At 39.1% G+C, this 12,082-nt stretch overlaps 1 protein-coding gene across 1 annotated transcript in view; it reads left to right on the top strand.

Moving 5' to 3' along the window:
- The first annotated feature begins 284 nt into the window (after nucleotides 1-284).
- Nucleotides 285-12,082, top strand: part of LOC126456393 (uncharacterized) — a 119,291-nt gene continuing 107,493 nt past the window's right edge. Inside the window, exons 1-2 of the mRNA XM_050092147.1 lie at nucleotides 285-394; nucleotides 491-610. Of these exons, the coding sequence (XP_049948104.1) occupies nucleotides 285-394; nucleotides 491-610 (230 nt within the window). The remainder of the gene's footprint in view (nucleotides 395-490; nucleotides 611-12,082) is intronic.

Below are 12,082 nucleotides of genomic sequence, written 5' to 3'. Positions count from 1 at the left end.
TTTGAAACTGACTGTAAACGATTTTGTTGCCTACAACATACACTGCGCGTGAAGTCCACGAAGATAAGATACGAGAAATTAGGGCTCATACGGAACCACACAGGCAGTCGTTTTCCCTCGTTCCATTTGCTAGTTGAACAGGAAAAGAACTGACTAGTAGTGGTACGAGGTACCTCCAGCCACGTGCCTTAAGGTGGATTGCGGATTATCTATATAGATTTAGATGTAGATTGAGAGAAATGAGTGCAGATAAGCTTAAGCGAGATTGTTGACTTGGAGACCTGATGTGCTACGGGAGTGGTTGTGGTTGTGGTGTGTTCCAGCAGGCTGAGGACTACAGCTTCCTGGACAACGGGCAGGTAGCGCACATCCTCGCCGGTCCGGGCGGTGTGCCGCCGGCGGCGGAGGCGCTCCCCGCTGGACTAGGAGCGGGGGCGGCAGCGGTGGGCGCAGGAGCGATGGGGGCGGCGGGGGCGGCAGCCGTCGTGGTGGAGGCGGAGCGGCTGCAGGGCCGCGGGGGCGTGCCCGCCGGCTTCGAGGCCCGCCTGCCGCCGCCCGCGGCCAACCTCAGCGCCAGGGACGGCACGTGGCAGATCGTCTCCGGGACCAGGTAACCACCCTCCACTGTGGCGAATAAAAAGCATCCGCACTGCTTGTTGACATAATTTTACTAAAAAAGTGTAGAGATTGTGATTCCTGAAATGTAGGACAGGCAGAAAGAAGCTTTGGGATCCGTTTTAGAGAACATAGTGACAACTCAGGCTCAACATCAGCTTTAAGCCCCCATCTACATGAAACAGACCATTCGCTTACTAACTTCCATTCGAATTTGCAGGTGCTGCACTATTAAAATAAGTGTATTACGCTTAACATTTTAGAGGTTGTTGAAATTTACTGGTTACTAAGAAAGTTCCCCGAAATTTCTCTCAATGTACAGACTGAGCTGCGCTGTAGAAGTCTGCTATCCAATTTTGATTGTCGATGTAGACAATAGTTAGCCTAACCATACACCCAACTGATGCATCTCTGAGAACGCCGTTATTCTTTATTGTGGTTCTTGTTTTCGCAAGACTCAGTTTTTAATTTTGTTCCCAGATGTCGTAAATGGACATAAAAGAACTTTTTTATGTGCCGTGAAATACTTTGGATGCACTATACGCTTGCTAGTTCTAAAAAGTAGTGTAATGTACGAGGCGTATTTTTTAAGTAAGTACCGTTTTGAAATTAAAAAAACATGTGCTAAGATATTTCAATAATTTTGAAAGCCTGTACCTTAATCTACCCTCCTCATAGAAGTCTGCCGCCTGACTTCTTAACCACTGCGTCACCACTGTTTTGTCTTCGTCATCGTCTTGAAGACGTTGACCGCCCACGTATTTCTTCAAGTGCAGGAACAGATGGTAGTTACTGGGCGCAAGATCGGCGCTGTACGGAGGATGATCTAGACTTTCCTTTCGAAAAGATGTGATGAGATCTTTGATCTGATTCGCCACATACGGACGGGCATTGTCTTGCAGGAAAACGATGCTCTTGCTCAACTTCCATGGACTGTTGCTTTGATTCTGGTGTGACGTGGGCCACCCATGTTTCATCGCCCGTAACAATTTGGCTTAAGAAATCATCACCGTCGTTATGGTAACACTCAAGGAAAGTCAATGCACTGTCCTAACGTTTGGTTTTGTGCACATCCGTCAACATTCTCGGTACCCAACGTGCGCACAATTTTCGTAATTCAAGTGCTTGGTCACAATGCCATATAAAACACTACGAGAAACACTGGGAAAGTCATCCCGCAAGGAGGAAATCGTAAAGCGCCTGTTTTCTCTTACCTTATGGTCCATTTCCTGCACCAAACTTTCATTAACGAGTAAGGACGCCCACTCCGTTGTTCATCATGCACATTTGTGCGGCCATCTTTAAATCCTCTCACCCACTTTCTTACCATCCCATCACTCGTAATGTTTTCTCCGTAAACTGCACAGATCTCACGATGAATGTCGATCACTTTTAGGCCCTTAGCACTAAGAAATCTTATGACAGCCCGTACTTCACAGTCGGCGGGAGTCACGATTATCGGAGGCATCTTAAACACTCAGCCTGTAAACACGGAAGAATCAGACTGTAATGGCCTCAGTGCGTAGATTAAGGTACAGGCTTTCATGTAAAAATAAAATTATTCAGATATCTTAGGACGTCTTTGTTTTAATTCCAAAACTTTACTTACTTAAAAAACACGCCTCGTCGCATTCAAAAAATTCATGTTATCGTCGAAACAGAAGCACAACTTCAAACAGCCGAGATCGCTATTGTAAAGAATTTATTGTGATGACCGGTCCCAGCAAACAACGTTCCAATAATCAGCACAGTTCACATGTTAATAGTTGAGTTTTTTCAAGATTGTATTTGTATTTTGAAGTTTTTAACCGTTTTATAAAAAGGAATCCCAATGTCCACATAACACGTAATTCACGTAAATTTCACGCACTGTAAAGCGAACCCCGACCTTTCGAGTCATAGCATCAGTCCGGTCCGAGACCGGTGCTAGCACCACCTCGCGCACGTAACTCGTAATATCGACCCATCAGTACAGCTTACACTGGCGCCGTGCGCGCTTCCTTGTTGTCTGTGATATGGTAAGACATTCAAGTCACTATTACACTTATCTGTCTAAATTAAGCCACCTTAATGTGAAGTTTTTAGTTAGTACCCGTAATTACACAGGAGTCAGAAATTTAAATAGGTTTACCCGGCTTCCTATCACTTACAGGAGCCACGCTGTCGCAGTCAGTTTAACAATAGGCAACTGTTTTTAGAGTGCTGTCGGTTTTATCTTGACGATGAACGATATAACTTGGCTCTAACCAATCACTTCGCCACACTATGACTTTTAAAAAAAATTGTGAGTACATAGCTGTCACTGCTATATGGGGCTTTATGGTAGTACATGTCTTTTATTAAAAGTACTGTAATGTTTTAATTCCTTGTACAGATCACCTGAAGATACATCTCTACTGATGCAAACCGATAGTGGCTTTTTCATAGTAGTATTTAAACAGCCAGTGCGGACATTCACCATGTGCAGATTTGGCTGCATTTGCCCGACCTCTAAAATAGTGCCCTACAGTACACAAGTGCCTCAAGTATGTGTGTCGTAACAGCGCACATTTCTCTACGTGTCTTAAGGTGACTTGCTTTCATTTGCAATTTTCAAGATTGAATCAACACTAAAAAAAATACACCTTTTCACCTTTAAGCCAAAAAGTCATGGGTACTCCCCTTCATGAGGAGATAAGAATTGTAAAAATTACAGGTGCCTGGAGCATTATGACCGCTCATACTGAGCCAGGAATATTCTAAATGGAAAAGGTCATCACTGTGATGATTCTAACAAAGCCTCATGGGCGGAAATGTCCCCAAATACTTTCTTAGGATTATTTGGAATACTTATCTTTTCAGAATGTTTTGTATATCTGTCTTACTTCAAGTTTGTCTTTGTCGTTCAGTATACGAGGCATGTTCAAAAAGTAACGGGAAACAAGCTCAAGTATTAGTCTACGTCAATGCTATCTCCTTAGCTATCTCATTTAATAGCTATTAAAGCTCCCATTATATACATACATACATACATACGATGCTCTTTTTTCAGTCCCCGAAGCCCTTCTGTAACTCGATCGTTGGAACAGCTTTTAGCTCTCTCAAAGATACATTTGCAATCTCGTCTATCCTTGTAAAAGGACGGCCTTTAAAGTTTTTTTTATTTTTGAGAATTAAAAAAAACATCTCCGGCGAATATGGAATCTGAAGAGTATTGTTTCTCGGCACAAATTCACTAAAAAGAAACGAAGTGTGACATGTGCACTATCGTGATGCAAAACCCATGGACTGTCGCCATAAATCCGAATGTTTTTTCAGATTGCTTCACACAAACTGTCGCCAATCCAAGACAACAGTGAGCATAACCATCACACCTACCACACTTGTCGAGCATTTCCCCGTCTTGGCTATCCAGCATGCTTCCGTTGGGACGACTGAACCTTAGTTTCGACGTCAGATCCGTAAAACTATGTTTCGTCTCCATTTATCAAACGTTTCAGTAATTCTGCATCATTGTTGCCTTCATGTAGCTACTCCTAAGCAACTTGCATCCACCTCTGTTTTTGTACCAAATTCAACTATTTTTGAACAAATCTTTCCGTCTCAATTTTCATACTCCAAACACAAATTTTTGGGACATAAACCATATCCTGTGCCATCATCACCAGCGACTTCTCTGTTTCATTACTTTCACTTTATCCTCGATGTCGTCGGTTGATGATGTGCCGATGCGTCCAAGCCGCTCGTCGCTTTCGACGTCTTTACGATCTGCTTTGATCGTAATCCCTTGTTTTATTCATATTCAGTCCCACCTCAATCAGTATTTAACGTTTTTAAAACTTTGCTGCATTGTATTTCGTTGTTATAGTAAAATTAAATACAGATTCTCTTTTGCATTCATACGCAAAACAAATAATCTCCGATACAACCATAATAAAATGTAATCGTTTTGACAGCTGGCAACAGAATAAATATCCGACGTGACTGACAGTTTACATATGCAATACTTTCATATTTTTGGGAAATAGTCACATAATAATGTTTAAATGAAATTTCCGCCGTTTGACTGTATAAGTTATTTATTTTGCATTACTACACACTATCAGCTGACATCAGGACCATAGCGACGATGTCTAGTTTCCATTTTTTATATCGCAACTCCTCATTTTCTAGCCAGTTAATCTGAGGCGCCATCACTCTATAATGAATGTTAAGTTAATATCAGAAAGAGGATAAGGTTTTGTTGCTACACATTGATTAGCTTTGGGTTTAACGTTTTCAAGAAAGAAAAAATAAACTAAAGTAAAAAAGAAGAAAAAACATTGTGTGCGAGAGTTATGTGAAATGATAGATGTTTTATTATCGGTAATATCATTTACTTCCGCTACCCTGTATATTACACTCCACTCTATGCTCTTCATATAATCCTCCACTTACGGTCTGTATTGCTTAACAGATTTTTGTTTTTTTACTAGCCTCCTTAGTAATACCTTTAATCTCCGTAGACAATTTATTCCTTTATAGAAGATGCTGTTTTGAGATTTAGGTTTATCCTCTCTTGGTAAAAGTAAGTTCAGCTTAGATCTTATTCTATAGTCATGGACAGACCTGCCTGTGCAGTAATTATTGTTATTTTCGATGTGCACGACTAACTGGTAAATGTACGCGCAAGCTGCAGTTAAAATCACCATTGTTTTGAACAGATCTTCACAATGGTTATTATCCTTGTGCCCATGTTCTGTATTTTGGAAACAGTTCATATTTTGGCCATTTGTTCCTCAGGAAAACGTTCCATAACTAAGAACTGAGTAAATGTACGAATATCATGTGACTGAAAGGTATTTACCATTACACATTGATGACAGGACTCTAAAAGCATAACATGCTGATGACATTCTGTTTGCAAGGATCTTCGCGTGTTCACATAACTTCAGCTGAAAAAAAGTATTCATTCTTATAAAATTTGTGCTTGTTACGCAGTTTATAGAGGTGTCATCTATATTTAACGGGTGAAATGCTCATTCAGTAAGTTTACACTCAGATTGCATTCTGACGTCCACTTGAAATGCATTGCAGTAATATGATATCTTACAAGTAATGAAAAATCTGTAAGACGATAAGTCAGTCACACATAGTTTTACATACTCATTTTGATAACATTTACTTAAAATATATCCTTCATTGCCCATACATGTCACATAGTTAATGTTACTATTTCTCTGAACGCGACCGTTCTTCTTACGTAAATTAGATAAAAAGGCGAATAACTTGACATTGAAGTCAGAATTCCGTCCGTTGTTGCAGAACTCTGTGCAGTAATAAATTTCCACACACTTTTCTTCCATTAATGCTGGTTAAAGTAGGAAAAGTACACAGTCATATTTTGCTAATAGAATTTTCACGTAAGACGTCACACAAAGAAATTACGTAAAATTTTTCAGAATTTTGGACATTAATTTCGAAGCATAGCACAAGTTTTCAGATATGAAATTCAGTGTTGGTCTTACGAAATCCTACATGTATACCCTCAGTACAAAACCACCTAGTTTCTTGTTGCACACTCTAGGTTTCCCTATCTACTTGTTTTACTTTGTAATTACTTGTCTGGTAAATTGATTTTTATTATATATATATATATATATATATATATATATATATATATATAATTTTTTTTTTTTTTTTTTTTTTTTTTTTTTTTTTTGTTAATTCTGAGTTGCTGGTTCTCTCTTTCAGTAGACTGCCTGCATATAGGTAAAATTGTATCCCACGTAATATCAGTACATAGCTGTTTCACGTTGCATTTTTACACTAGGTGGTATATTGCAGGCGAGCTTCATCTTTCCAGTTTTAGTTGCTAAGATACTTATTCAAATACTATACAATATCTTAGCATATAGATCATTTTTATGGACTTCATCTGAGCTAACTATACGTCAACATGCTCGTATTTTGCTTTGCAGGAAGACACACACTCCTGAAATACATCTTACGCATGTGGCTTGTCTTAGTTTGAAACACCATATGACCCCCAGCAAATTTTGTGGCGAGTTTCATACCGTTTCTTTCTGAATTATGATTCCCATTTTACGTGAGATTTCTCTTGGGTATACAGAAAATGAGCTACATTAGCTGATAACGAGTATCAGACTTCGTTAATGATGGTGCTCTTTCTTTATTTTCTTTCTGTTTCCTGGTACTCTGTCACGCCTCTATTGGTAACTGCTGAAGAAAACTGATTTCTTTGTATGCTACTGTTGTGAATACTTTTTTGAGAAACGTACACAGTTCCACTATCCTAACCATTTTATTTAAAAATCTCTGTGCCTTATGTGGCTTATACTGCAGCTTTCCCATCCAATTTCGTAATTATTTCAAGATACTTTCAAGCAAAGAAATTGGCTGTTCAGTTATCTTAGCCCTCCTAACACATTTCATATTTCCACGCTGTTGGCAGTGTATTACCAATCTACAGCGCTGGTGTGACACTACAAAAAATCCTAATAAACTGAAGAAAACGCGGTAATGTACCGCCCGTGAAACGTGATTTACACAGTTGTGTTTGTTGTCACGGAAATACCTTTGCACAGCTTAAAATTTCACTCGCTTCTCCGGGCACAAAATCATCAATACCGTACTGGAAGCAACAACCACAGACTTAAGCTCATCTTCAAATCGGCTAAACTCAGTTGACATCACAGTTTGGCCATAATGCCACTCTCAACTAAGTCGCTTACAAATCTTTCATCCATATTGAGCTGCTTGCACTCGCTCACAAGGCACATTCAGTCCGGATACAGGCAATCTGCTCTACACATAGGTGCTACTGGATGTCCAGCATGAGGGGAGGTACTGACTTTCCCATGCTGACCGTTATGCTGAGTGCAGTTCAAGAGTGGCGAACAGTTCCTCGTTGAATCTGTGTTCAAACCCCCTATACAAATTATTATTACAATAAGCACACGGTAGAGACCGGGTGGAATAAAAAAAGGAGAGAAAAGTAAAGTCGTACGTGGCCATTTGCTGTAGTCGTTTCATTTGCGTACTTCTCAAGTTTTTTTTTTATTTGCTTTGTGCTAATTTTCTTTTCCTCTTCGCCCTGATGCTAACAAACAAACAGAAATAATCAGAAAAGATTCGTGTGTTAACATATTTCAAAGAATAACAACACATAATATACTATATAGTCGTTAAAACAGTGACTCGTCAGTTCAGTAAATCATAACTTGTCATACTGAAAACATCGCCCTTTGATACAGGACGATGCATCCGCATGTTGGCGCGCAAATCTGAGCAGTTTCCATTCACAATTTCAAATACACTGAGGAGCCAAAACATTATGACCGCATTTTTAACACCGTGTTGGTACAACTTTAAACGCAATACAGCAGCGAATCTGCGTGACATGGCGTAGCCAGTCCTTAGTATGTTACCGATAGAGTCCCTTACGTGTTCCATAGTGTTCAAACTATGTGAATTTGGCTACAAAGACATCAACGTGAGTGCACTATCATGCTTCTCTAGCCGCTGTAACACTTTTCTGGCCTAGAGACACAGGCAGTTATACTGCTGGAAGACACAAGACACCACTGCCGTCAGGGAAGACGTCAAACGTGAAGGGATGCAGCTGGTCCGCAGTAATGTTCGTGTAGTCCACATCGGTCAAGGTACCTTCGACTAGTAGCTTAGGCCTCTAACATTCCAACTTAATGAATACTGTCACCACTAGTATGCGTGACATGTATTGTTCAAATGTGTGTGAAAGCTTATGGGACTTAACTGCTAAGGTCATCAGTCCCTAAGCTTACACACTACTTAACCTAAATTATCCTAAGGACAAACACACACACCCATACCCGAGGGACGAGGACTCGAACCTCTGCCGGGATCAGCCACACAGTCCATGACTGCAGAGCCTTAGACCGTTCGGCTAACGTAACATGTATTACTTATTGCAAAATTAGCATGTGCTATTTACATTTTTAGACTTTGTAAACAGGACATGTTAATTTTACAATAATTAATACATATTACTTTTGCGATAATAAATTTCATTTAAATATTGCATTATATTTACTGTCGTCAATGTGTAAGTGAAAGTGCGAGCGATGTCCAAAGAAAATCGCTGCTCCAACCAAACTTTTTTAACGTTATCTTTAGTCACGATTTTGTATTTGTTACCAATTAAACAATAACTTGCTAATAACTGTAGGCAACATCTTTAAGTCCGTCCTACAATGTTAATAATTTCTGATATCTCACCGCACTTATGGCGTAAATGTGTCGTTTTTTGTATCTTGCCACAGCCACACGACCCCCATGATGCCACAAACGGTTGTTGGATTCTAATAACGATCCGCTAGGCACCTCGGAATCGGTCATGGTGTAATAAAAATTGGACCATCAGCAAAAGACAGCTGAATTTAGTTATTTCTACAAACCTTTATTCGTCACAGACGCGGTGTTCCACATACACACACACTAGATGAAACTTTTATATTTGTCGTAATGTTCTGGCTCATCGCTGTATGTATTATGAACAACTTTTTTCGGAATTATTAGTTTACTGGCTGAATTCTTTTCATGTGTTAACCCCTTCATCTCGGAATAGCACTTGTACCCAACGTCCTCGATTATTTGCTGGAGGTACTCCAGCCACTGCCTTCCTCCACAGTTTTTACTCTCTGCATGTCCCTCACTACAATGGATGATATTCTTTGATGTGTCAACATATGCCCTATCAACACGGCCATTTTCCTTGCCAATATTTCCGTATGATCTTTTCTTTGCCGATTCCTTATCATATCAGTCTATGTAATTTTCGACATCCTTCTATAGCACTACATCTTGGTCTCCCTCTACAATTTTGTACCCCAGACGTCCCTCAATTACCAGACGATTTGACTGATCAGGCGATCCCTATTTTTGAGTCAACTAGCGCCCTATGTTTCTTTTTCCCCTAATTTGATGCAGTACTTACTCATTAGCTACTCCATCTACCCACTTAAACCTTCAGAATTATTCTGTAACTTCAAATTTCAGAAACTTTTATCTCTTCTTGTCTGAACTGCGTATGGTCCGCGTTTCATTTCCGTAAAAAGCTACACTCCATCCAACCACTGTCAAAAAGACATCCTACTACTTACACTTACGTTATATGTTAACAGATTTCTCATCGACTGCTTTTAGTATCTCATTTCCTAATCTAATTCTATCCTCTTCACCTGTTTTAATTCGACCACGTTTAGTGTCTCATTTGCTAACTGAAATTGGTGCTGTTTTGTCATGGTCTTGACTGTAAATATTTTAATATGTGCTTCCCTTGGGCTGTGGCGTCGTCCTGTGTGCAGATTTCGACGTAAATCTACGTTGTGTTGCCGGAATATGTCAGTTCTTATTTTGTTTTATTTGAATAACGTGCCGACGAACCTTTTATTCACTTATTATATTCTGGTCACTTATAAGAACACAGATTAAGAACCAATATCTCTCTTCAAGAAGACACAGCTCGTTTAAATTTAATTTAAATAGTTCATAGTCACTGCGTGCTATACTTATGAACTGTTTACTACACACGCTACAGAACAGGCTGCGTCGACGTAATTATATGGTCTGCACTAATGATTCTGATTTTTACTTATAGGTTTGCAAAGTTTATAGTCTTTCTACTTTTTTTCTGCAGATAGGTCAATAAATATTCATCCACAAGTTATCAAAATGTTTCAGCAAGATGTTTCAGCTAGCTTACAGTTTACGTCTGACCAGAGATTTTAACTGACTGCACTATTGAAATTTTATACTATCACTTGAATGTCGATATCGATACTGTTAACTTTTGCAAGTATTCACACTAACATGCAGTTAATTTCACCTTTTACTTTACACTTGATAATTCCATTAATATTACAAATCTTCAGTTCTAATTAGTAAATAATCTCCCTTTCTCTCTCTTTAAATAAACTGAAGTCTCTGTCTTTGGATGACGAAAATTATGCCGACTTGACATTTACTTCCGTAAAATGATCGCTACACTTTTTAAAATAACTTGTTATATTTTCAGTACTTTAACGCGACACGCAATAGAAGCAACTGCAACAACAGAATAAAAGCAATCACAGAACAGGAATCTGGATGGAAATAAGAACAGTAATCGGAAGAGTAAAATTTAACAGTGATGGTTGTATATATAGGCCAAAACGAACTATGGTATTACAGCTTTGCTGCGCGGGATTAGCCGAGCGGTCTAGGCGCTGGAGTCATGGACTGTGCGGCTGGTCCCGGCGGAGGTTCGAGTCTTCCCTCGGGCATGGGCGCGTGTGTGTTTGTCCTTAGAATAATTTAGGTTAAGTAGTGTCTAAGCTTAGGGAATGATGACCTTAGCAGTTAAGTCCCATAAGATTTCACATACATTTGAACATTTTTTGGTATTACAGATCTGTTAGTTAATAACTTTGTTGTTAGTCATTTTACTTCCTTTTGGTTAAAATTTCTACTTAATTATTTCAAATGACATTAATTAAAAATTATTATGAAAGAAAGAACTACGGAAATATATCCCTAACATTGACGGAAATGAGAGGGCGTTTACATAATGTATCAGCGTCACCTGTTTTAATTGGTCTACATTCTATTACTGTGGTCTTTTTTTGTTGATGTTGATCTTATAACCTCTTTTCAAGACTCTATCCATTCCATTCAACCGATCTTCCAAACTCTTTGCTGTCTCTGATAGAATTGCAATGTCATAGGTAAACCTCAAAGTTTTTCTTCTCCCTGAACTGTAATTTCCTTTCCAAATTTCTCTTCGTTTTGTTTACTGCTTGCTTAATGTATAGTTTGAATGACACTGGGGATAGGCTACAAGCTTGTCTCACTCTCTTCTCAATTACTGCTTCCTTTCCACGCGCTTCAGTACTTGTAACTACTTACCAGTTTCTGTGCAGGTTGTGTATAATATTCACTCCCTTTATTTTATCCATACTTCCTTCAAAATTTCAAAGAGTGTAATCCAATAAATATTGTCAAGAGGTCTCATGAAATCCAAAAATGCTGTAAATGTAGGTTTACCTTTCCATGAGCTATCTTTTAAGATCAGTCAGGATTTTCTCGGATTTCCTTACACCAGTTTCTCCACTCTTCTGTAAATAATTCGTGTCAGTATTTTGCAACCATGGCGTATTAAATTGGCAATTCGATAATATTCACCCCTGTGAGCTCCTACCCTTTTTGAAAGTGATATTATTACGATCTTCTTGACGTCTGAGGATATTTCGCACCTCTCATATGAAGGGCTTATTTCAATAGTGGTACAAGTGCATTACCTCCACTTTTCTGTCTATAATGCTTCTGACATTAATGGTCCAAACCAACAGAAAGAAACGTTCATCTCTAGAAATAAGCCATATGCTTGAATATTTCTGGTATCTCAACTGCAGATTTTTCAGCGTTCATTTAACTTTAGGACTCTGTATCTCAGGAAGAACAAAAATGG

The sequence above is a fragment of the Schistocerca serialis genome, chromosome 2, assembly GCF_023864345.2.
Source record: "Schistocerca serialis cubense isolate TAMUIC-IGC-003099 chromosome 2, iqSchSeri2.2, whole genome shotgun sequence".
Lineage (NCBI taxonomy): Eukaryota > Metazoa > Arthropoda > Insecta > Orthoptera > Acrididae > Schistocerca > Schistocerca serialis.
Note: the sequence above shows the minus strand (reverse complement) of the source record. Positions and strands in the feature narration are given on the sequence as shown.